This window comes from Protopterus annectens, chromosome 2.part1 (assembly GCF_019279795.1).
Source record: "Protopterus annectens isolate FY-2018-M chromosome 2.part1, PAN1.0, whole genome shotgun sequence".
Taxonomy (NCBI): Eukaryota; Metazoa; Chordata; order Ceratodontiformes; family Protopteridae; genus Protopterus; species Protopterus annectens.
Window position 1 is genome coordinate 1,797,286,112 of NC_056729.1, and position 27,372 is coordinate 1,797,313,483.

Below are 27,372 nucleotides of genomic sequence, written 5' to 3' on the forward strand. Positions count from 1 at the left end.
GTAAGAGACTCTTATTAAAGTTAAATCTTTGAATATGATGCTTCTTGTAGTAGAATTAAAACCAAACAGTCATTTTCTGACCACTTTTTCTCTCAGGCTGTAAGATATCCATCTGTCCAATGGGGTTGTCTATCAGATGCTTGATGTAACCCATACCAAAACTGCTAACAGCGACACAGTAACACAGACACTCACAATCCCGGAATTGCAGTATTCCAAACTCTCATACTTGCTCTCCCGCATGATAAATGTTAGCACATGTTCCTCGGTCCATAGTGGTAGGGATATTTGGGATTCAATTTGTTATGCTATTTTAAGTTTCCAGAGTTTTGAGCGTCGATGTTTTACGTCAGCGTTACCAGTTTTGTTTTGGGTCACGTTCAACAACTGATAAACAACCGTGCAATAGGTAGAATCTTTGTATGTCTGTGATTGCTAGATGTATATTACGGTCATTCTCTCCTCTGGGCCATTCTCAGTTCTTCTTGCCAGTCAAGACAGATGAGTTTCATTAAATCATCCATGCTAGTTCAAAATCCCCTCTACATAGACCCTTGCTAGATTAGACATATTATTTGAAAGGAGAGGTAATTTTTATTTACATTGTTAAAAATGTTATGACTAGGCTATGTCGTTACCAGCCAGAATTAACATCAGGGACACTTACTGAGCAGTAAATGGATAAATGGCTTATTGTGGATTCATAGATTCATAGATTAGTACTAAGCTAACTGCCCTTACGAGCCATTTTAAGCCTAGCCAGTTGCTCCTTGTGAGACTCAAACCCTGCACCTTGTGTTTGTAAGGCAAACACCTTAACCATTAGGCCACCCTCCCAACCCTTGAGTGATAAGTATAGAATATTAATATAGCACTGTCAGAAGGACTTCACAATGTTCACAACTGGATTTAATTAGATAACAGAATCAGGAAAATCACTTTTTTGCTTTGAATTTAATGAAATGAAAAGTAGGCATTCATTGCTCTCACAGTGTTATCTTCCAAATGATGCACTTCTTTGAGGACTTTTCATTATAATGTTGAAAACTTTCTTAAACATTAACTTTCCTTTTTATCAGAAAATGCATGCCTTTCATTCAAAATAATGGGGATTGTCTAGACTCTGTGGAATAAAGCTATGCACCTTTATAGGAAAATGTTTGTTTTTCTTACAGAATAATGGGGTTTGCCTAGACTCTGTGGCCAGCAGCTACACGTGCAAATGTGCTCAGGGATTCGCAGGAACTAATTGTGAGCATTCCGAAGCTCAGCATTGCCACCCAGGTACAGATCACAAACGGTCATTTACCTTGTTTTCTTCTCTTTATTGTATGTTATGTACTGAAGGGCTTAAGTATTCATGTAGAAGCAAGCTTTATATTACAGCATAGTTGCTAGAATGTATTCCAAGTCTCTATTCTAGTAGATTGAGAGGTAGTGCTTAAAGTAAATTGGTATCAATCAATGGACCAAATAAGTAATGCAGTTAAATGTGAACAGAATGTCTTCAGTATTTGTCATTGTGTAGCTCCCCTTAAGTCACCTGGATTGTTATACTTTTTAACCACCTGTATTTAATGACAGATAATACTCTACTTTTTTTCTTTACAAGGAACATCTTTATTAAATTGTCATGCTTGACACAGACAATCTTACGTTTATATAAATGAAAATAATTCATAACGGCACAATCTGAGTTGCAAACATTATACCTTACAAACCATGCCAACACAACTGTAGCTGCAAACATTATGCATCACTTTTAATATATCCAGTCTTGTCAGTCAGCCATTAAATAGCACATTCAGATCCTGCCTTCTTTTAAACATCGTTCCTCCTCTGCATGTAGTGGTCCCACATTTCCCATGTTTTATTGTGTAATTTACTCCTGTCCTTTTCCAAAGATCACAGTTCCAGTTGTTTTATCTCTGTTACTATCTTTGTTATTTCTAGTAATGTTGGTTTAGATTTTGATTTCCATTTTTTAGTTATTGCTTTTTTGGCAGCCATCATAATTAGACTCAGCAAGGCCTTACTATGTCTTGGCAATTCTAACTCTGTATCAAAGATCAAAAAAATAATTTCCCTAGTCACTCCAGTTTGCTCACCTAGTTTCTTTGAAAGAGCAGTCTGCAGGGAATCTTTAAGGTCTACCAAGTCATTACACTGCCAGAAAATATGTTCCCAGTTACCTCTTTCTTCCCCATCACATCTCCAACATTTGCTGTCTACCTGAGGAAAGATTCTTTGGTGCCTGCTTGGGGTATAAAAATATGTAAACACTTCCAGGCAAAGATCCTAAATCTTATAGATTTTGTTGCGTATTTGGGAGACATACATGTATCCTCCCACTGTTTCTTTGCAAGTTGCTTATCCATTCTCTCTTCCCAATCCTTCCTAACCTCTTCTGAGTGATTCTTATAGTTATCATGTAATATTTTATATGCTCTAATTATTCCTTTCTTAATGGCAACTTCTGTTCTTGTTTCTACTAAGAACTCTACCAGTGCTGGTCTATCATTGAGGACCCCGTTTCTTTTTCTTTGCCTGTACTCTGATATCAGTTCTTGATATGGAAGGCAATCTCTAACTTGCAGTCCAATTAAGTTCTTGGCATCTTCCCATTCTATTACCTTTCCCTCTGTAGTTATTTGCTCCCAATACCTTCTTGGTTCCTTTGCCAGTTTTCTCCAATATACTCCCCACCCCTCTCGCCTATTGTCTGTATCCCTAATTGCAGTCAGGTCTATGTTATTTCCTCAAAGAGGCATTCCATCAAACGCCTCTTCATTGACCCTAAAACTGCAAACTTTCAAAATATCGAACCTCCACATAAGCAATTTCTTTCCCTTGGATAGAAATCGCTAGCCCTACAAACACCAACAAATAACCACAAATACTAAAAAATGGGGGGCTTTGCCCACCACACCTCCCAACATGAGGGGCTGTGCCCGCCACCCCCCCTAACTAAATATACCAACTCTGAGATTGCACTACAGTGGAGAAAATGACAAACTGACAAGGATAGCCAAGGAAAGAAATTGCTTATGTAGATGTTTGATTTTTTCGAATTTCGCGGTTTCAAGTTTAATGAAGAGGCGTTCAATATGCCTCTTCGAGGAAATAATAGGAACCCTTGCAGTCAGCCCTATTGACAGAATCTCCTTTCTCAATTCCCATATTGGTTTAGTTCTTCAAATACCTTCTGCTACTTTATGAATTTAATATTTTGTATGATTATTGTTGTTCTCCTTAAAGGTTTGTATCTAAAATCCCAGTCTCTCCCTGTTACTTGAACTTCCCCCCCTGTTTCTTCATCATCTTTTTCCTTTCTGAGATATAGATTCATAGATTCATAGATTAGTACTAGGCTAACTGCCTTTCTGGGCTATTCTAAGCCTAGCCAATTACCCCATGTGAGAATCAAACCCTGTATCTTGTGTCTGTAAGGTAAACACCTTAACCATTATGCCAACCTTCCAATCCAGTTTTTTGTTTGTTCTATGTATAGGAGCCTTAACTGTATTGCTCTGAAATACCCCTTCAAATCGGGTAAAACCAATCCGCCCTGTTCTGTTGAAAGAATAAGCTGGGAGGTTGGCTTAATGGTTAAGGTGGTTACCTTACAGACACAAGTTGCAGGGTTTGATTCTCATATGGGGTAATTGGCTAGGCTTAAAATGGCCCACAAGGGCAATTAGCCTAGTAGTAAAACTATGAATAAAACTAGAATAAACTTGACTCTTGCTGTCTTCCCCTCCCAGATAAAGTCCTTCAGCTCTTCATTAATTACTATCCACAACTTCTCCTCTGGTTGATAAAAATATGTCTGACCTGTATATAAGACTAAAGGGACTAAAAACATTTTAACTTCTTGTATCTTACTATCAATAGCCATATAACAGAGCTTCTATTTTTCTCAATTTTTGTATTACCTTTTGTTTGGTCTCTTCCCACATATCCTTAGCTGCCATATCGGTATTATTTTTAATCCATTCTCATTTTATCATGCTCCCATAAGTATGGATATTGCTGTGGGTACATACTTTACTGCTATTGCTTTTGTTTTGGCTTCATTCATTTTGTATCTCAAAAAGGTTTGAAACTGCCTCAGTGTGTTTCACAGCACTGTAATGTCCCTTTCTGGTTTTGTCAGGTATAAAACAAATGTCATCTGCAAATACTGCCAGCTTCTCTTCACTACCATAAAAATTATATCCTTGAATTTCTGAGTCCCTTATTTTCTTTGCCAGTGGTTCTAAATGTAATGCAAACAACAAAGGGGAGGGAAGGACACCTCTGCCTAATTCCTTTGCTCAAGCAGAAATTATTAGAGAGGACCCCACCCACTTTCATTTTCATGTCCGATCCCTCATATGTCCTCCTAATCAACCTTATAATTTTTCAGGGAGTGCAAATTCTTCCATTGTCCTGCTCATAAACTCCCAGCTTACTCTGTCAAATGCTTTCTCTGCATCAAGACTCACCAACAACAGTGGTATTTTCTTACATTCTGCTTCCCTCTGGATCATCAGTGTTCTGTTAATGTCAAATGTTTGCCACCCTCCACAAAACCGCATTGATCCATGTCTATCAATTTTGGCATCACTTTTGCCATTATAGACATAAACACTTTATAATCTTTATTTATTATTGAAATTGCCCTGTATGAAGCTGGACTTAATGGATTTTCTTCCAGAATGCTGGTACTTCTCCTCCTCTTAAAATACTGTTAAACAAATCCTTCCACGTCTTTATCCCTTTTTTCCCTCTTAGCTTCCCAACTTTCACAGGAATACCATCTATTCCTGTGGACTTTCCTGTAGACTAGTTATACATCACCATTTCTATCTCATCTCCTATTAATTGAGCCTGCTCTACCTCTAGCCTGGGCATATTTAATTCTTCCATAAACATTTCCATTTGTACCTTTTCTAGATTTTCATATTTCTCTGCTTTATATAGACTTTCATAGAATTTTCGAAGTATTTCTAATGCTTTTTTCTAATACTAAATCTTCCTTGTTATAGGATCCCTAAGCTTGGTGGCATCCCTTTCTGCTTTCTCTTGCCTGAGTCATTGTGCTAAAAGTTTTTTGTGCTTTAGGGTTATTATCAAAAGACAGTTACTTAACAGCAGTCATTTTAAACTCGTGTATTATCGAGGTAATCCCTTATTTTCTGTTTAGCATTCTGGAGTTGCTTCTCTTCTTATTCTGTGAGATTTCCCCTATTTTCTCGGTCCCTCTCAGTAATTCTTGTTCATTCTTAATGATATCTCACTTTCTCTTATTTCCACCCTATTTTTAAGTTCCACTTTAATTTTTCCCACTCCCTAGCTATATTTTCAGAAGAAATTTCTATCTTCTCTAATAGCTCCTGAATAATTTCCACTGCCCATTCCTTAAATTCCTCTCTTTTCAACAGATAGATGAAAAAGTGCCAGCATCTCATTTTTATTTCATTACCCTGTGTTTTTATTTTAGTTACTATTAGCACATGATCTGAAATAGTTAGTGGGTACATATCAAGACCTTCAAGTAAGTGCACATGTTCCTGTGAAGTTAATATTCTGTCTAGCCTAGTCCAGGTTTTGTATCTTGGAGAATAATATGTAAATTCACTCCAAACTCCTAGTACTGAATTCACATCTTCCATGCCAAATGTGTTCATAAATTTATTTAAAAATCTACTCTCCTTTGTTATATTTTCCCTTCTAGGACCCGCAGACACATCTTCACTGTTGCAAATCAAATTCCAGTCTTTACCTATAAGTAATATTCCTTGCTGAAAGCTGATTATTTCTCCCAGAATTTTCTTAAGCTCCATTATAGCAGTTTTAGGTGGAATGTAAGTACATGCCAGTGTAATCCTCCTCCCTTGCCAGTAGCCCCTTAGTACTATAAATCTTCCATTATTGCCTTTTATATTTTCTTCTGTTACTATTGAAGCTCCTCTTGAAATTAATATAAGTACTCCTGTCTTCCTTTACCCAGATATTCTGCTGAATAACCATCCTGAAAACCTTTCTTTTCCAAATTCGCGTTTAGTTCTTTTCAAGTGTGTCTCGTGGAGCATAGCTACTTGCACTCTGCATTTTTAATATAATTCACTACTCTTTCTTTTTTTGTATGTATCTGCGAGACCATTAACGTTTAAACACATTATAGAAAGAATCATGTTCTTGACGGATTATTCTTCCCACCATTTATATAGCAGTTTTTTTTTGTTAAATGTACATTACCAACTTTTGTATTCAATGCATGCACCGTTTGGCAGGTTAATCTTTTATACAATTGTTTCTTGTCATCTACATTTGTACCTATGTCACATCTTGCAGAATTTTTTTGTTTTATTGAAAACCCTCAAACAAAAATACACATACACACCCGATACCCCCAAAACCTTATAACTTAATAATAACACACATTCTAAAATGATAGCTGCACCCACAGGCAAGAGACACCCAAAAAGAAAGGACATTCATGCTAAGACACATGATACAGCTTGTGCTTTTAGTATATGCTGTCTGATTTTTGCCTTATCTTTGTAGGTCTTCCAGCTAAGAAAACACTTGAATGGTTTCAGTAAACATTTTCTCCAAGCCATTTCTCTATCAGATTGTATTCTGGTGACATGCAAACCAGACATATACTGCTAAGAAGACCTTGTTTACAAACCCTATAATATTTATTTTTTCCTGGTATCCAGGCCATGCACTTACTAGTCAGTTACTGGAATTTACCCAGAAATCTAGGTCCACTGGCTTTCTTTGCTAAGTTTCTGTTTTCAGACTGGGAGAGCCATAATTAAGCTGTTACTCAATTTGCAGCCATCTTCGGCAGATAGTAATCTTTGTCTAGAATTGTATTCTTCTTTTAGGCTTCCATGCCCTTTAATGATAAAATAGTTTGTTTACTCACTCACTGTGCAGTTATGAATGTACTACAGTGGTTATTTGGGTCATTTTACTAGTCTTTTATTTCCTGTATTTATTTATATTTGTTAGCAGTTAATGTCCAGGTAAGTACAAAGGGCGACTTATGATGGACACTTGGAGAAAAGAGTATCAACATATGCAGTGCTAGACGTGTAATATGTGGATATGCATTGACCCTCTTCGATCTTTAGCCCTTCACAGAATAAAGTATCAGACTGAAGTTATTGTCGCTGTACTCAGTAGCATACATACTACTTAGAGGAGACTTGTGCCTGGCCTACAGAGCAATCTCAAATTCAAACCTAATGGAAATGCTGCACATCCACAAGTCAAATGGGGAAGGGTCACCCACTCCAGGGACCATAACCTGGCCTGCAACATAAATAGGACCTGCTGAAGAGACAGATATGCCATTCCTCTGGAAGAGGCTACCATTTCACATCAAACAAAGCCCCTCCATGCCCTTGTTTAAGTGTAGCCTGGATGACTGGATGGGAAACCATAAACTCCTGTCAGGGATTTCACCTATGACCCTCCTAGATATGAGTAATCTTTGCTAACTAAGAGTTTGGGTTTTGGCAAGATCCTTTCTATTGGGCTTTTCTAGTATTATATTGCATACATATGGCTAGGCTTATAAAAACCTTCAGGTCACTAGCTCAATAACCACCTATGAACCTATAATTGATTCCACATTTATATAATGATTATTATATGAGGTTTAGATTTAAAGAATCTAAACCTCATAAACATATAAATAAGACACACTGGTGTAATAGATTCTTATCCCCCAAATCTGGAACAAATTTCCACTAAATGTTAAGCAGAGCAGCACCCTTGTTGCCTTCATGTTATACCCAAATAATTGGATGCACAACCTTAAATTCTCCTCGGTTTATCTTGTGTTGCCCTCCTTGAGACCGGAGGGAACATCTGAATATGGTCCATTGTCTAGGCATGTAGTGGCCTAGTACTTAACTATGAACCTGTGAACTTAAAATGTCAGAACTAAGAATCTAATCTAGTGTTATACATAAATAAAATAATGCACAACCTTAAATTCTCCTCGGTTTTTATTGTGTATTAATAATTACTGATCTCTGCTTTTTTTTTGCTATGAATGTATTAATAATTACTGATCTGCTGATATTTTGTCTTAACTTCTCTTCTCTTTGCTTTTCTCCCCGGGCCTCTACTGAAAATGGACATGTATCCAGCTAGACTAGCCCGGTCAACAAATGTAAAATAAAATAAATAAATAAATAAATAATCTAGGCTTATATTTCTGTAAGTAATGATGATACTTGGGAACATATATGATATTGGCTAATGAGCTTACATCTTACAAGAGTACTAATCAAGTCTGGCTCCCTAGAAACCTGCAGAAGGTCTCATTATAGGTTTGAAAAATGTAATAGATGATAGTTTGCAGAGAGAAAGGGAAAGCTTAACTTGTTGACCAACTATGAAATATCCCTCATTCACAAACTTAACTGCTGGAAGTGCTATATAAAGGGTGAGTAATAGTAAAACAAGGGGCACCCTGTTTAGTTCCTCCTGAAGTACTGTCCAGTAGGATAGAGTTTGGTCCTGACCTTTATGGATGCTACAGAATGCATGTATAAAGCTTTTATCATGTCCATTGTCGTATTAGGAAAACCCACACTTTTCATAATAGCAAGCAGAAAGGCCCAGGACACCCTGTTAAAAGCCATTTCCTCATCTAAACTAGCTAACAAAGAGTTTTATCATTTTTGTTTGCATTTTCTGTTAAATAGTTGGTTGTAATTAAATTATCAAAACAGTATGTTTAAATGTGGGTTTTTTGGTTTGTACCCAGGTGGTCTGAGTTCAACTCTAGGTATGGGAATGGGCCACTCAGTACTAGCAGTTGGTGAAGAGGATTCAGTTATGAACTATTCACAAGTTATTTGTTGTGGTACAAAGTTTGATTCCCTTTGCTTATTGCATGATGTTAAACAAGGCACTTAACCAGACTGGGAAATTGGGCTAGCCTCATTAATGGTTTCCTGGGCAGCATGCCTAGTAACTACCTATGAACATTCTGATCCATTTAGCTAGTATGGTCATAAAAAGCTTAGAATCATAATTTAATTTGCAGATAGGCTTATACGAGGCAACCAGTGAGGGATCTTAGTTTTAAATAATATATACAATCGCCAGTTTGCATGATAAGGGGGCTTCCCCAGTCATCACGACAAAATTAGCCAATCGGACAAAATGGAAGATAAAGTTCTCTTTACCCCTTAAATATACCTCAAGTGGAATTCTAACCAAGGCTGTGTTTGCCCGTTAGGTTGATCCATCATTATGAAACTGACTTTTCAGTGGTAATTGGATCAAGAAGTACCAGCTGCTATTCTGGGGGCAGCCTAGAATGATTCATAGAGGATAAGTATGCCTATAATGTGTTGGAGTGCTCTAAGAGGAGCTTTACTTGGCATATTTATTTATTTATTTTATTTTACATTTGTTGGCTGAGAAAGTCCAACTACGACAGAGCCTATTTTCAGCGGAGGCCCAGAATGCAACACTCCAGATGCATGTCTTTGAAATGTGGCAGGAAAGCGGAGTACCCAGGGGAAACCCATGCGAACACAGGGAGGACATGCAAACTCTGCACAGAAGATACCCCAGCCGAGAATCAAACTGGAGAACCTCTTGCTGTGAGGTGACAATGTTAACTACTGCACCACTGTGATGCATGTAAAGTCAAATAAAAGTTGACAAATGCCTGAGAAATTTCAAAGACTTCTTCTCCTTTTGGCTTTTCCCATCTGTTTTAACTAAATTCCCAGACTTAGAGGTCTCTTACATAACAAACTGTTCTCTCTCCACAGACGGGTTACTCAGTTTCAATGCCAGCAGTTTTTTTGACACTTGAGTAATGTCAAAGTACTTTAGCTTAAGGGCTGTCTTTAGCAAATTCTGTTTCCATTTAAAGTCTGGCTTCCTGATGCTAGATAGCAGACCCTGCCAAATGGCAAACTAATATGTATTTCACCTGTAAGAGCTCCTTCAGTTAGTATCTTAATAGCAGTTGCCTCGTTTTCCTTTTTTGTGGTTGGTTGACAATTTGTAAAGTTTTCCCAGTCAGTGGAGTATTTCATAGGAAGTAATTTCCTTAGAATATTCCATAGGAAGTAATTTCCTTAGAATATTCCATAGGAAGTAATTTCCTTAGAATATTCCATAGGAAGTAATTTCCTCCATCCTTCCCTTGACCTACAAAATGTATTCAACATATTTTGAAAGGAATCTGCTTTACTTAAAGTTGATTCTCTAGTTTTGTAAACTGCTTCTAATTCCATGTACCACTCTAACAATAATGAGGTATGATTGGATACGATTATGAGGCAGGTTTGAAAATCTATAATAAGTATCCATGTTGTTTGGAGAGCAGGCATTTGTCAGTTCTGAAATAGGATTGGTAACAGTAACAACAGAAAGTTCACTGTCCTTATTTGCAAGCTATATTTACTAATAAACCTGCCTACAGAGGTATGGTAAAGGACCTTGGCCTTAACTGAATCTCATTTTACAAATACTGTATCCCATTTCTGTGCACTACCAAATAGTAAAACCATCCTGTATGACTACCCATTCTCACATTATCCCTTCCAATTCATGCTGGGAAGCACCTGGCATGGTACAGTGATTTTTTTTCCTTCCATACAACATTACTTGCCCCCAGCTACTCTTTTTCACTTGGTGTACCAGACCCACCTTAGCCTCCCCTGGGCTCAACCCAACCCCAGTCTGGGGCCAATGAGAAGGTCAGGGATACTGGTGCAGCACCATGGTGTTGCCAGGGAGTGCCCTATATCTCCCAGTCCCTTATGACAATCCAATTGCTACCCTCAAGAGGTGCATTCATGCATCCTTGGATAGGCAGTCTCCCAGCTGAGAGGCTCACTGCTTATGTGGAACATGGCATATTACAGCAAGCATTAAGCTGCCTCCCTCATCCAGTGATGGGTGATCAGACATCAGCTGCTGCCACCCTCTAGCCCCCATACCAGTAATCGAACACTGGTTGTCTATGGTGCAGTAAAGGCTTCGTCCCTCTATGCCATGGGGAAACTTAGGCAAACGTTACATCACCAGACAGAGGACTTCCAATCCTGACAATGCAGAACTGTTAAAGAAACATAAGTTAAATAACAGCTAGAAACATGCACAATGTTGCATTAAAGTCAGCATGAAATAACACTTTAAAGTTATTCCAAGTGCAGAATAGTAAAACAAAACAAAAACATATGGAATGTTTATATATAACAGAGGCAGGAAGTGCACTACAGTATACTGTTGCACATGAAGACAGTGCGCCTATATTTCTGGAGCCTTAGTTGGTAGAAGGCATGGCCCTTGTTGCTTCTAGTTACCACATATTTGTCATGTATTCGATGTTTTTTATTGTTTGGGTCTATGTTCCATCTGTTCCCAGTCCTGGTGGCTCTGCAAGGTATTATGTGAAATGTCAGACAGAAACAATCATTTCAGTTTCAGTTCTATGTGTTCAGTTGTAAATGTTTGCTGCTCTGCGGTTATATAGTGGTCAGATGATATTAATGCTGACTCAAGCTCTGCTAAGTAGTTTGAGTACAAGAATACAGTTTCGTCTGTTTCTAACAGAATGATAACTACATGATTTCTCAAGGTAGTGTGTCAATGCAGAGTTCATCTTCTGTAACTCCTGCGTAATTTGATTGAAGGAGAAGAAAGTAGCTGTAGTTTCATTCTCATAGGCTTGGGAAAGAGAGAGAACAGAAACTGCCTGGGTGTTCATTATGGCAGGTATCACAGGCTGGATCTCATGATGATCCCATTGAGATAATCTTTTTCTGCTTAACAGTTTCAGTATGCTTCCAGGGCATATAGTGGGACTTCTGGTGTGCAGTTTCCTGGGAAGTTACTGGACACACATTCACACACACGCACACACACACAAACACACACACACACACACACACACACACACACACACACACACACACACACACACACACACACACACACACACACACACACACACACACACACACACACACACACACAGATAATAAAACAACATCAAAGTACGTAAGGTCTAAAACTCTGCAGTATTTCTGAAGAGAGACAAGAACCTGAGCTAGTGTTCAGCTCAGTCATAATCAGAAGTCTGACTTGCTAGCTTTTGGTAAAACCTGCCAGAACAATTCCCTTTTACCTTTATTTTATACATTTATGTCCTGTCCAAACACCAGCATGGTTTCTGAGCAGGAAGTAATATCTCCATAGCACTCTGGACTTTGACTGACAGCTGTAGAACAAAATATAGTAACCCCTCTTTACCATATCTGGGACAGTTCACTTTGCAAAAATAAAATTCTTATTATGTGATGGAAAAACAGTCATAAAAACACTCAGTTTTTCCCTCAGATTTTAGGCCCAACTCCATTCTACCAATGTTAAGAATATTTAAGCATGTCTATATTCAGCTGTCTTCCTTCATTCTAAACAGGAAGAAGTTTTATCCCACCCAACACTGCGGACTCTGACTGACAGCATTCCTGTTAACATGGATAAGTGGAACCCTACAGGCACTGTATTCATTGACTTTCCTAAGGCCTTTGTATTAAAACATTCCCTACTATTTATTGTCCGACTGAAAGGTGATATCAATGATATTACTTCTGTCAAATTCAGGGCCCCTTAGTCAAGACATATCCTCATGGCTCCATCTTGGAATACCGCAGGCACTGTATTACTGACTTGACTAAGGCCTTCAATCTAGTCAGTCTGAAGAAGTTGTACGCTAGGACAAAAGTGCTCAGATCGTTCCTACAAACAGATAAAAATAAAGGATTCCACTGATTCCAAAAAGTTCAGCAATGTTGCTACTTTGTTTTTTAATTTTTATTTAGGTTCATAGGTAGGTACTAGGCTATTGGCCCAATGGCCTAAGTAAGCCTAGTCAACAAGGTTCCCTGGCTTATGCCACCCAAAATTCAGGTTGGTCATCTTTACGTGCATGTATGCATGTGTGTGTGTGTGTGTGTGTGTGTGTGTGTGTGTGTGTGTGTGTGTGTGTGTGTGTGTGTTTTGCATGCACATTGTATATATTATCCTGTTTTGGAAGTGTCATAAATTGCCAAGACTGAGGTTAGGAAAATGCCAGTATTTGTAGATGTATTTCACTCTGACAAATACTCACCTGAATAAAGGAAGTCTGTGGCTGGTATGCAAAGCCATATTACTTTTCAGTGAGGTGCTCAGCTCTTTGAATAACATTCTGTTTGAAATGATAAAGGCACAAACATTAATGAAATTTAGACATTCATGGAATGGACACACCCAAAAAGTTAGTGAACTGTTGTGATGAGGATTTGTTCCAGTTAAGAGTAAAAAATAACTGACAGAAAAGATGAACCAGGTAGTTTATTGAAACAGTAAAAAAAACTGTCAGTAAGCAAAGCCACTTCATTGTCTTAGTAGAAGCAACAGTAGCTTCAATAGTTGTAATAATTCTGATTTTTTTAATAATAAGTGGATGCTGTCAGTGGAAAATTACCCAACTTTTTTGATTAGTCTATGTAAGGTTAAAAATAAGTGATAGGACTTGATGTACAAGGGATACTTCTGCTGAAAAATCATTCAAGTCTTTTTTCAAAAGTGCTTCAAATCCTTTGGAAGTAGCTGACTTGCTAAGAAAGATTATCCATTTGTACTGTAGTAAGTAAAATGTTTTTTCTTTTATAACGTGCTATTACAGAGGCTTGTGGGCCTGATGCCACTTGTGTTACTAAACGAGATGGAAAAGGATACAGCTGCAAATGTCTTCTGGGCAAGCATGGAGAGAAGTGTATGGATGGTAAGTGTATATGTCTTCTAATCGCACTGTGACTTCAGACTGCCCCAAAATGGGTAAATAATATGTTTTACTCCCAGATTCATCTGTCTTAATTTTCATAGTCAAATAAAATGGTTAAAGATAGAGAGATGAGTATGGAATTGTTTTATTCTTCTTCTAACACCTGAAATGAACCTCCTTAAAAGGTGGAAACATGGTATTCCTTTTGTTCCCAGGGATTCAGAAACAAAATATCAAAAAGCATAGTGGCTTGTAAATGTTTTAGTGGCTTTTTTAAAGTATTGTGCAACTAATGTTAATGACTTCCTTGCCTTTTGCACAGTTACATTTTGTAAATGCTTTTATGATGTGCTAACTCTGCATGCATGTTCTTGCAGCACTGAAAATTTGGAACCAAAATGTATCAGGAGTCCAATATGCATACATTGTTAAGAGATTGTTCATAATTCAACACTGTGTATGTAAGTAATATGGGAACAATACCCAACCCATGAATATATATGCCATTCAGAACTGTAATGTAAGGGAAAAAGATGAGAAGAATTTGTATTTTTTTTTTTTGTGTGTTTATTTATGGTTTGAGTGCATTAGTTCCTCTATAACATGGTGACAACAGAGTGAGGGGGCAGAGGCTGGAGCAAAACAAATGCAGAGGTGTATTGTGGGAAGGTACACTCAGGCTCACATAATAGTTAATGCCCCTGCTCTTGCCACACTGTGGTCAGGCCATGCCTTATGTATAGTGCATAGTTCTGTAAACTGTACAGAGACAGAGTAGCAGCTGGATCCTGGAAGGGTTCCAAAAGAAGCCATCAGAAGTATGTTTGAGATGGAAGTGGAAAGGGATTGTACCAAATACTAGAAATGCTGAAGCTGTTGACAATAGGACCAGAAGAGCAGGGGAAAACCTGTTGTGGATGAACAAGATTGTGTCATGGAGATATAAAGGAGAGACCCTAGCTAGGGAAGCTATATGGAAGAGAAGGCCCAATTAGTAGATTGCACAGACCTGCTGCTGCGTGGATCTGTGAAAATAGCTTTCCACGGAGAAGATTGTGTGCCCCGAGAATAGGCCACCTAAGTGATTAATGAAGAGGCAATCCACAGAAATAGCTAACAGGTCATGGGACAAGTGGAAAAGAGAGGGGGCATGGAGAGAGGGCTGAATGGAGGTAGAATGTTGAATGCACTTAAAGAGTAGATTAAATAAGATAATTGCTCCCATCTTCTGTCAAGCAACAGTTGCATAAATGATACTATAGAAATTACCCAGTTAGTAGGTAAGAATTGCTTTTTAACTGTTTTTTTCTTCTTTTGGCAGGTGTCTTAATAACATCTCCTTCCTTCAATGGAGCCGAGTCCTTTATTTCTTATCCTCCACTTACCAACATCCATGATGAGTTGCGGATTGATATGAAGTTCAAACCACTTTCACAAACTGGCCTTATCTTCTACAGCGGTGGCAAAAAGGTCATGGCTGATGACTTTGTGTCTGTTGGCATGATAGATGGACATTTGGAATTTCGGTACAATTTGGGATCAGGTAAGACAAACAAAGACAATATTGATAATTTTTTTCACTGTGATTAAACATGCTGCATATTTGCCATTATTGCAAACTACACACCATACATAAGGCAGAAGTAATGTCCCACAATAAGAAACTCCATGTGTGTCTGAGTCAAAATACAGCTGTAATTTTCCACTCTTACTAAAATCCATTACGAGATGGTCAGCTTCTTAGTTTATAAGTCACTGCATGCACGTCATTTATGAAATTATTTTAAATAAGGAACCAAGGTGAAAGAAAAGCACTACCAAGCATAAAGAGTGAGGCCTAGGGAATGCACACCTACAATTTTTATTTCTATATTTAACGAGTGACAGCAATCCTGTGGCAAGCCAATGTGATGGCTAAGTGAGGGACAGGGAATGCATGTTGAACTAGAAGAGTGGAAGGGAGAGAGGGAGGAAGTTGAAAACAAGCAAGAAAGTAAACTGGAGAGACTAGCAGAGGTGAGAGAAGAAGAATCAGAAGGTAATGAGTGGAATGAGCAGCAAGTTTGTGTTTAGAGGCAGAAATCTCACGGGTTCATTGATGTCTTCAACAAGGTTTTCATGGCCTGTTGGCCATTGAGGAGCTTAATGCCTCGGGTACCATGCTGGACGTTGTGGGTGCCCATGTACTCATTTCCTTCCTTACTGAAGTCATCATTTGATGGACTGATTGTGAGAGGCTGGAGTTTATCCCTTAGGTGCAGGAGTCTTTGAGATTTAAAGCTGTCATGTTTCATAATAAGGGTGATAATACTTTGTATCGAATGTCAGTATTCACTTGCAATCAGGTTAGCAGTGGATATTGTAAACAAAGTGTTTCAGACACTAATAGATCCTTTAATGTTGCATATGTCAGACACAGATACCCTCTAAAAAGGTGAAAAGTTACACAGAAGAGGTAGAGAGTTGCTGTAATCTTGGCTGTAAAAATGTACTTTTCAATCTGTTTCTAAATAACATTTGTTGCCTCTCCATTTGAACCAGATGGGATGTGAATAGGTTAGAGGACAGGGTACAGTGTTCTATCCTTTGTTTGATAAGGGCTGTATAAAGGGAGACAGTTACTTCTCAACTCTGTGGGGAAACATGAACAACTTGGTGTGCTTTGCAGACAACAACAGTGTGTGTCAAATGAAATATAATCCCCTACAAGGAATTCAAAGTCTCTCTCTCTCTTTTTTTTTTTTTGTCAGTAGTGCATAAAGTGTTTTATTTTTTCCCAAATGTAACAGTGCTACATTTGTTTTTCACATTGAACACTGTGGGACTCTACTGAGGTCGGAGATGGTGAAGATATGAGTCCTCTTATTCAAACTTGTTTTCTAGGGCCACATAGCCAGTTGTGGATCCAACTTATTACATCTTCTTCGATCTTTAGGTCCCTTTGTTTATATTTGATTCTGTCACAGGATATACATCAGATAGGCTTCATCTCTGCACCACCTTAATAATGTCTGCTAACCCTGCTCTTAACCCTAACCCTGTACCTTGCCTTAGAGAAACTTTTCCATAGCATTACTACAAAACAGTTAAATCATTAAAATTTATATTAAGGTTAGAAATGTGCAGTGAATCCTGGAACCATCAAACTATGAGATTTTTATGTGATAGATGTCAACGGGATTCAAAAGACTCCCTAATTTTTTTAAGTATTTACAGCAGTGTTGCAGTTATACATGAGCATTTGTATATAGCATCACATACATTGTAATGTATATAGAAACACATATGTGTAAATCATTTTAAAATTACCTTTAATAATAATGTTTAAAACACTTAATGGCAGCATTAGAAAATATGTATTTAAGCCAGCCTACTGCTTCAGAGTTTTTTTTTTTCTGAAGGAACCACCAGTGACCATTTCTAGAGCATTGTTTGTATCGGGGACAAGCCATGAGGGTTAGGGTGGGATTTGCCCATGTACATGAAACTGTTCATATCCTCTAACTCTAGATACATGTCCTTCTCTTCCAGCTTTCATGTATCTTAATACGTCATCATTACCTTACAACTATCTTCACATACGTATGTTCCCTTGTTCTTTATTTTCTATATCTGATCTTTTATTCCATACCATTTCTCAGTAATATGTTTACTCTTCCTTAACTGTTTTTTTTTCTTAGGTTCATAGGCAGGTTTAGCTATCCTTTGGCCATTTTAAGCCTAGCCAACCCCCCCCTCAAAGGTGAGAATCAAACCCTGTAGCCTGTGTCTATGAGGTAAACACCTTAAGCATTATGCCAACCCCTCCCCCTCTTTCTCTGTACTCTCATGCCTTACCTTGCTCTTATCAAAACTGTGTGCTTTAACTGTGTATGTATGTATGTGTATATATATATATATATGTAGAGAGAGAGATAGCTTCTGTAATGTGCTCACATTCCTATTTTTCATGTACCTACTGTTTTAGTTTTTTTCAATTTTATTTCTATTAACTGCTTGTAATAACAGTGGAACTTTTCTGCCCAGGCCTCCACTGAAAATGAGCTTTGCCCATTTGGACTGCTCTCGTTAAGAAGTGTAAAATAAATAAATAAATAAATACATGTAATGCTTGTCTGTCTTTGGTAGGGAGGGGGTGAGACCTCTCAGAGCCTTCCAGCACATTGGTGGAAACTAGATGCAGTGCTCTTAATTGCTCTGGCTGGCCATTAACATCATGATTTAGGCTAGCACAAATGGGTATACTGGATTAACAAGATATTTTGGTGCCAGAGGTTGGATTCGTGGGTAAGGTGCACTGGGCTCCCAGGCTAGATGTAGCACCCACATCCCTCTACAACTTATAGACAGAGGGCCAGATTCAATAAAGCCTACACTAAGTGTACACGATATGTATTCAATAAAATTCTTATCACTTTTTTGTACTTTCTAGCCACTCAGAAAGATGACACTAAGTCTACGTGTAGTCTTCACTTTGTGTTAACCTTTATGAATCCCTGTCAATATTTAAAGCTGCAAGAATATCTGTAGGAAAACAAAAATTAGGAGGAAGAAGGTGTGAGTTATGTCTGTGTTGTCTGTTCACTCAGAACAGTGTGCATTTAGTGTAGGATTTACTGAATCTGGCCTAGATTGTGTTCTTACACTGTTGAGAATATAATAACAATTAGGGCTGTGGCAGTAAAGAGGAAGGAAGGCATGGAGGTGCCTGGTGTTAACCTAGACCTAGTATGAAAAAAGTACACCAATGTCAATATTAAGGTACAAATGTATAAACTAAATTTGTTTCAGAATCACTGGCTGCATGGCCTGTGTGATCATGTATTTTTGAGAGTTAGAGCAGTAAGTATTCTTAAAATAGCATTGACTTAAATGTATGTCACACTGTGTATGTTAAAATGCAGCATTTAGAAAGTAACAGTATGTAATAAACATTGGGGCTAAAGGGGGTTAAAAGAGTATTTTTCAACATTTCTATACCCCTCGTGTAACCCATTTTTATCATTGTGGTCTGTCAGGCTGGCAACACTGACATTATTTCAGATCCAATGAATGGATTCCTGATCTGCAGAGATGTGCTATTATTTGCTGTTTCCTTTTCCACTTTTGACAACCACTCTAGCAGCTTTAATCACTAATTGAACCCAGGTGTCTGGCATTGCAGTGGAGCTGTCTTTCTGTGCTGTTATTTCGTTGTCAGTTTTTCTTGTAACATTTTTCCTTGTCATTTATATTTCTTTACTACCGCAGGGGGTTTTGGGAGTGCCCACCTTCTGCAGGCCTCTTAAACTTATCTAAGAGTGACTACTTGTGATGTGGTGGTATGACTGTGTTTTGTTTCTTTCAATACATAACCTTATTGTTGTTTTACCATTTTGTCTTGAGTTACTATTTATTAAGCATAGACAGTGTTTCTCAATCCTTCTTGCTGTTTTCCGTTGAGTGTATATTGCATAGCTGCAAAACATCTCTTTCTGCTGGAAATCCCATTAATGTTAAAATTTTTGTTTGATAATTGCATCAGTTAATTAGACAAAGATCCATTTCTGCCACAATGCTAGCCATAGGCAAAAGTAATATAATGCATTAATAGCAAGAACAAAAAAGGCCAGCATTCAGTAACCCATGTCTATATTAAATCTTTAATCCCTGCAAGGATTGGGAATCCCAGCATAACAGACATTTATAGATAAATACACCAACAGCAGTTAATTAATTAGTTAGCTGGATTAGAAGTACAGAGCTCAATTTACATATAGTGTAGTGATATGTTATAATAGTGAGTAACTAAGCACAGGTATACTGAAACAGACTAACAGCAAGAACAGAAAGCTTTTGCACAGGGAGCAGTTCAGTGAGGCATACAAGAAGGCTGAATGAATCTGGTCAAACACCTTTTGTGAGTCCACTGCTGATTTAACAGGGTCCAGTAGCTTAATAACTTTAACTCGATTGTTTCGGATTATCATTTGTAACATTTGGTTGATGATTGCCAACAGTCTGCTCAGAAAAATTCTAATCGTTGCCCTAAATTACTGTAATGTTCCTTTCAGTAACTGATCATTGATTAGTGTAACAGTAATTTTATAGTCATTGTTAAAAATTATTTCTTCTGAATCATCTGAAATTCAGCAAGCTTTTGGCATTTCACGTCTAAAATTTGGAACAGAATATAACTGTCAAGTTTTAAAAAGATGTGGCTAACAATTCTTCAAAAGTTACATACAGTTTTGGTGGGTTCAGATTAGGACAAGTCAGTGTTTAAGTAGCTCTCCTTGCCTCTGGCTAGGTGCTGTCTTCATGTCCTGCACATAAATCTCGCTATACCTTTATGAGGACCCTTTATTTATAATTCTTTTTGAAGTTAAGCTCTACTAAAGTATTATGTACATGCAGTTGTTTCAGTTTTGTGTCCTGTATTATTGTTTTTCTCTTTTCACATTAGATCTAGTTACTTATTTCTTGTAAAATAAAGTATTTGAGATTGCCTATTTTGCAAGGATAGTACTTGCATGTCATTCTTCTGCTGGCGGTGAGCTGTCTCTTTTTATTACTCAATGAATTTGTGGATGTTCTTCGTGCTTCACTGTTGCAGTCATCACTTTTGGGTTATCTGCTTGCAGTAGCTCTCAGTCGGACTGATTATCAAAGTCTTGGGTCCTGCGTCAGTTGCTGTCTCATCTTCCATGACGTCAGATCGTCAGAAGTATAAAACATGCAGCCGATGCCATTACATCAGTCTTTCTTGCCGTCCAGTGCCAGAAGCAGTTCACAAGTGCCGGTCGGCCGACTCCTGAAATTTTTATTTTCGAGTTTCAGAACTGAAGTCTTCAACTAAGCTAAGTACCCCATTGAGGAATATTTTTTTTGCTCTAAACCGATGTCAGTAAAAGTTAACAATTGAAAAGCAAATACCTCATAAAGATTTTCATTCATACTGCATTCCTTGCTTAGGCCCAGACCACGACATACCTCGCTGTCGGTTTTGTGCCTTATTCAAACCTTGAACTATTCATCGTCGGTTTATTTACACTTCTAAATATTTTGGTACTCGGTTCAATTATCCAGAAATGTCTTCAGTAAGCCACCCAACTACCAACATTCCGAAAAAACGCAAAGATAAAGACAGAGACAGACCGCATAGGTCCAAAATGGCCGACGACGTTTCTCCTGAACTAATCGCCAGTTTGCTGGTAATCATATCATTGGATTGCTTAAACAGAAAATGATGTTGATTCCTGACTGTGCTGAAAATAAAGAATTACAGGATTTAATGCATTCTGCTGAACAAGTTGGAAAACATACTTTGCAATGTGGTTTTGATTCATTAGAGGCATCTTGCAGGGCTGCTGTCACTGGGTCTGTACTTAGAAGGCATGCTTGGCTTAAGGAGCAAACTTTACCAGATCATGTTCATAGGTAGGTACTAGGCTATCGGCCCTGGGGCCTATACAAGCCCAGCCAAAAAGGCACCCTGACTTTTGCCACCCAAGAAAATGATTTTCCTGTGCCACTGTCAAGCAGAGCCTGTTAAAGCTAAATTACTGGATGCTCCCTTAAACCAAGACCGCTTGTTTGGCAACAAAGAAGAAGTAGTACTTAAAAAGATGGAGGAAAAAGCTAAATCTATGCAAACTGTTAAAGATTTCCTGCAAGTACAGCCTCCCAGATTTAGTAGGCATTGGCCCTCTAAGAATTGGTCCTTTCCTGCCTCTTCCAGGCCTTCTCAGTCCAAACCCAGAACCAGCAGAACACCCATGCTTCAGTCCCAAGGTACCCTCAGGACTAAGCAGTGGGGGACTCCCACATCCAAAGCAGGGAGTAGCAAGACTCCACCCTATGGTAAACTGTCTCAATGGCTTAACTTTAAAACTTCCAAGCCCTGCACAACTGACTGTTCCTTTAGGGGGAAAGATTGCCCTACAGGCAAAAAATTGGGAACTCATTACCCAGGACCTATGGGTTTTAAATATAGTTTCCCAAGGATACAGATTCCACTTCCACTCCTTACCAACCCCAAACTGTTGGCCAGATCTACCCCCAAATCAGTGGGTAGAGGCTCAAAAGCAAGTTCTCCCTCTCTTAAGCATCAGGGCTATTCAACCTGTCCTAGAAGAAGAAAGGGGACAAGGTTTCTACTCAAGACTTATCCTGATACCCAGGAAAGACAATTCATGGCGTCCTATCCTGGACCTGTCTATCCTAAACACATTTTTGGTGATCCCAAAATTCAAGATGCTAACTCTTCATCAGCTGCTTCCTATGCTAGGCAAAGATGCCTGGTTGGCAACACTGGATTTAAAGGAAGCCTACCTGCACATCCCAATAAGGGAATCTTGCAGAAGATACCTACACTTCAAAGCAGGCTACATGCACTATCAGTTGTCTGCACTGCCCTTTGGCTTATCGACTCAAGGTATTCACAAAATGCCTAGCTCCAGTCATTGCATTTTCAGGCAAAGAAATATTCAAATATACCCATACCTGGATGATTGTCTAATTCAGGCAGAAGGCCAGGACATACTATTAAATCATCTGGCGTTTGTAAAGAAATTGCTAACTTCTCTGGGGTACACCATAAACGAAAAGAAATCATATGTTGTACCCTGCCAACAAATTGCATTCCTGAGAGCAAGCTTGAATACAACTTCCCAGATGGCCTGCCTCACGCCAGAGAAACAAGTTCATTTGACAGCCTGCTTCAAACTACTGGCCACAAAGACCCAGCTGTCTGCAAGGAAAATACTGCAAGCCCTGGGAGTCATGGCCTCTTGCATTCTACTGATTCCATATGCAAGACTGCATATGAAGAAATTACAATGGTATCTAAAAAGCCTATGGTGTCAACATTCTCAGGATCTAGAATCAATGATTCCTATCATAACTTGTCTACAGATAGATTTCCTTTGGTGGGCAGTGGCCTGCCACCAATATAAGGGACTGCCATTCACTCTACCCCCTGCCGCCCAAACCCTAACAACAGATGCATCAGATTATGCATGGGGGGGGGGGCTCACTTGGCAGGGAAATGCATTCAGGGCAAATGGAACCCAAGTCAAATGCACCTGCATATCAATCATAAAGAAATGTTAGCTGTACAGAATGCTCTGACAGCCTTCCAGGACCACATTCTTCCAGGACAATTCGTGGTAAAAACGGACAACACCACTGTTATGTGGTACATAAACAAGCAGGGGGAACCCATTCATACCCTCTCTGCAGACTAGCCATGGCTCTGTGGAACACAACCTTGAGCTATCAAGTGCACCAACAGGCTCAATTCCTGCCAGGAAAGCTAAATACACTGGCAGACGAACTAAGCAGAAATCTCATGGACCCACACGAGTGGAAACTGGATCCAAAGATATTCAACATGTTGAGAAACAAATGGGGGAGCCCAGAGGTAGACCTGTTTGCCTCCCCCCAGAACTACCAATTGGACAAATTCTGCACAAGGACTCCCCACAAACAAACTTGGAAAGTGGATGTCCTTCACCTGGAAAAATCTATCAGTTTATGCCTTTCCCCCTCTGCCTCTCCTCTCCAAGGTACTACTAAAGATCAAACAGGACAAACCAAGGACAATTCTGATTGCACCAGACTGGCCACGCCAACACTGGAAGCCTCCTCTTGAGCAGTGTGTCACTGCTGGCACCATAGCACCTGCCTCAGACCCCTGCCCTGCTGTCCCAGCAGGAGGGCCAGATTCTGCACCCACAGATTCAAACCCTGAACCTGACAGCCTGGCTAATTACCTGAGCTCTCCGTTACCATCCCTCAGTAAACAAGTGTTGGATGTCATTCTGGAGGCAAGGAGGCCTAGTACTAGAAAATCCTATGCTGAAAAATGGAAAAGATTCTGTTCTTGGAACCATACTCAGGGGATGGGCACAGCAGTGCCCAATTTACCTCAGATTCTTCAATACTTAACTGAGATGCTTCACAAGGGCCTTTTCTTTTCCTCCATCAAAATTCATGCCTCAGCCAGTTCAGCTCATTACAATACAGAACTGCTGAAGCAGTTCCTCAGAGGGACCAAAAACTTAAGACCACTCAGGACAACCCCTACTCCAGCCTGGGACCTTAACTTTATATTGGAAAAGCTCACTCTACCTCCTTTTGAGCCAGCTGCAAATGCAGAGTTGAAATTCCTTTCTTGGAAAACAGCCTTCTGTGTAGCCATCACTTCAGCAAGAAGGGTGTCTGAATTACAGGCCCTCATGGCAGTGGAGCCTTTCATCATTTTTCATGCAGACAGGGTGTCCCTCTGGACCAGTCCCTCCTTCATGCCCAAGGTAGTATCCAGTGTGGCCCTTAATCAGTCCATTAATTTGCCAACCTTCTTTTCTAATCCACAGAACAAAGGGGAATCAATACTGTACTCCTTGGGCGTGCACAGACAACTTAGATTTTACTTGGACAGTCTAAACCTCTCAGGAAATCTGAACAGCTGCTGGTTGCATTTGCTGCAGGGGCAGTGGGGAAGGCCATTTCAAAGCAAACCATTTCTAAGTGGATAGGCCATTGCATTCATTTCTGCTATAAGCACCATGGAAAACCTACCCCACAGGGGATAAGACCACATTCAACCAGGGCTGCATCTACCTCTACAGCCTTTCTCAGAGGTGTTCCTACCAGAGGCATCCTAGAAGCTGCTACCTGGAGTTCTGTACATACCTTCAACAAGCATTAACATTTGCCAATCTTTTCTAAATCCAGACCTGGCTTTGCCACTGTAGTCTTGCAGGGCCTTATAGCTGGTCCTAATGCTGTCTAATTTCCTCCTCCCATCCTTAGCTTTGGGAATCTACCCAAATGTGATGACTGCAACAGTGAAACACGAAGAACATAGTACAGTTGTGTACACTTACCATATATGTAGATGTTTGAGTGTATTCACTGTTGCAGTCCTGGTTACCCTCCCTCCAGCCCCCTGACGTCTATTGGCTATATCTCTATTCTTGTTTATTATGCTTAAAGCTTTTTGGTGTATTTGCTTTTTTGTTGAAGGTGTAACCTTGTATATAATTGCTTCCCATTATGAGGGCACCTGACACCTGGGGCAAGAAAACCTGATGTAATGGCGTCAGCTGCATGCTTTATACCCCTGACTACCTGATGTCATGGAAGATAAGACCGCAACCAACACAGGACCCAAGACTTTGATAATCAGGCCGACTGAGGGCTACTGCAAGCAGATAACCCAAATGTGATGACTGCAACAGTAAATACACTCGAGCATCTATATTTATGGTAAGTGTACACAACTGTACTTTCTGCTTTTAATGTGATAAAATTGTGGGCATGACCTGCCATATTCTTACTCTGAAAGAAATACCCATTATTCTATATACTAGATCCTTCAGTGTCAGGTTTTAATCAATTCTCGGAAAGTACTAATTTTAAGCTCTTTATGTATGTATTTTCAGAGTTTTGAATGCCTAGATCTTCACACAGTTCATTTATAGAAAATAACAATGGGTCAAAAGCTGAGTTAACTTTAAAGTATTGTTTTTATGTTGATTTACCCTTCAGTCATTTTTTGAACTTTTGACTCATTACCATAGTAACATCTTCTGTCAATATAACTCTTGTTCGGAAACTTTTGCATACCTTTAGCTGGACCTGACATTAAACGTCATCTTTCTACTGAAGTTTATCCCTAATAATTTCATATTTCCATTGTACCAAGCTCAAATCTGAACATTCTGGTTTAAAAGTAGAATCAGTACTCATTCCTTTTTATCTTCTGATAGAGTCTGGCAGGCAGTCATTATTAACTTATTATTTTCTTTGCTCATTGAGAAAATCCTCCTCATTTAGAAGTGGTTTCATTAAGATAATGCTCAAAATGTGCTCCTTGCAGTGTATAAAGCATGTGCTCCTTGCGGTGATTAGTAAGCCCATTCGTTATTCCTTCCACAGGGAGAGCATCAGAGAGAGAGAGTCTCCTAGATTGGCTAGCTAAAGTAATTTTATCTGGACTAATCCTTTGTACTCTGTATCATTTATGTTAAGGGAGGACACAATTAACTCTTACGCAAACGTAATCAGAATTGTTAAGAGAAATTGCACATCCTGGCCATCAAGGCCTATAACTTCAAATCTGCACCGTAACATAACCTTGAAAGAGAGAAGAGAAAGAAGAGGGTAAAACAAAGAAACGCAAACATGAGACTCACAAAGAGGCATGCTGGGTGCTGTGGAAGTAGGAGATTCATCCAACCCTTTATACGTAACCTTTGTCTATATGTCAGCCTTTACATGACATCTGTATATAGCTAAGTGTCCCTATCTTCTGAGGTGATGGCCACTCTCATTCTTGCAAATAATAAATGTGGCTATAGTATTCCTCTGCAGTAAAAGTCTGGATCCTAATTGTTTAATCATCGCCATCATCATCAGATTAGCCATCGATTTAATAGTACATGATCCCTCCTGTAAATCAGACAAGCCATTCATCCAATTACCTGTTTATGTCATACAACTCTAAATAAATCTGGTACCTTTTCTCCAAAGGGCAGCGTCATCCCCTATTGCTCACCTAAAAGATAATAATCTACTAATTATTAAGCAGTAAGCAGAAGTATATACTATTTGAGACTGGTATCTGGCATTGTCCCCCTGACAATGTCCATTGACCTTATGAAATTATGTTTGGACCACAATTTCCAGTTTAATGTGGGCTAAGGAGTCCTGTTGGATCTTTTTGACATTCCTTGAAGATGTAACAAAAGTACTTTCTTGACCTTGCCAAAGTATCTGACACAGTTCCACCTTAAGAGAATAAGTGACAAAACATTAAATATAAAGCCATATGTAAGTCACTGGTTGAGTATTAGGACATAACAGGTCAGGGTTGTGGGGACCCCACTGCCTAAACGGGGATAACCAGTGGTAATCTATACTAAGTCTACTTATACAGGGCTCTGTAATGGTGTCATTTCTTTCTGCACTATTCTTTTTTTTTTATATGCTTTTTGCCCTTGTACCTCTCAACCTAAGACCCTACCCCACTGGACTAATGTCTATTCATTCTGTAGGAGTGGGGATCCACCCACATCCACTGGGGTTAGAACTGACTGGGACAGGGCTGTCATTTAGGGTAGCCATGAGGGTTACATGTATCCTGGCCTGCATCCTGGCACTGAGGTACTTTTTTCTATTTAGGCTAACCCCTCCCCTGGGTGGGGAACCATATGACCAACATCACTGCAAGGGCCACATTGCCCTCCCATCAGAAAGTGCAGGTTCCCATGCATTTGCTCAATGAATAGCACCACCCATCAGTGGCTCAGTGAACCACCCACCCCTATGAGCAGCTCCGCCCTCCTGACTCACAGGATGGACACACTCATCTTCCCTGCCACCTCCTTTCAGTGCATCAGCCATTAATTGAACTCAGATTATCTGGGCCATGATCAGAACTTTATCACTCTGGGCCATCAGAGGGAACAGTTCTTTCTGTATTGTTAGGCTCAGATTTAGAAGTTGGAAATGGGCTGTGAATAGCTAGAGCTCCTGATGAATACAAACAGGGTAACATAATTACTTAAATA

The 27,372-nt window shown here is 39.2% G+C and overlaps 1 protein-coding gene across 11 annotated transcripts in view; it reads left to right on the top strand.

Annotated features, from left to right (window-relative positions):
• HSPG2 (heparan sulfate proteoglycan 2) overlaps positions 1–27,372 on the top strand; it is a 2,126,006-nt gene that overhangs the window by 1,869,911 nt on the left and 228,723 nt on the right. For all 11 annotated transcript variants that reach the window (XM_044063227.1, XM_044063230.1, XM_044063231.1 and 8 more), the window contains 3 exons: positions 1,176–1,284; positions 13,715–13,813; positions 15,135–15,356. In XM_044063227.1, coding sequence (XP_043919162.1) covers positions 1,176–1,284; positions 13,715–13,813; positions 15,135–15,356 — 430 coding nt within the window. The remainder of the gene's footprint in view (positions 1–1,175; positions 1,285–13,714; positions 13,814–15,134; positions 15,357–27,372) is intronic.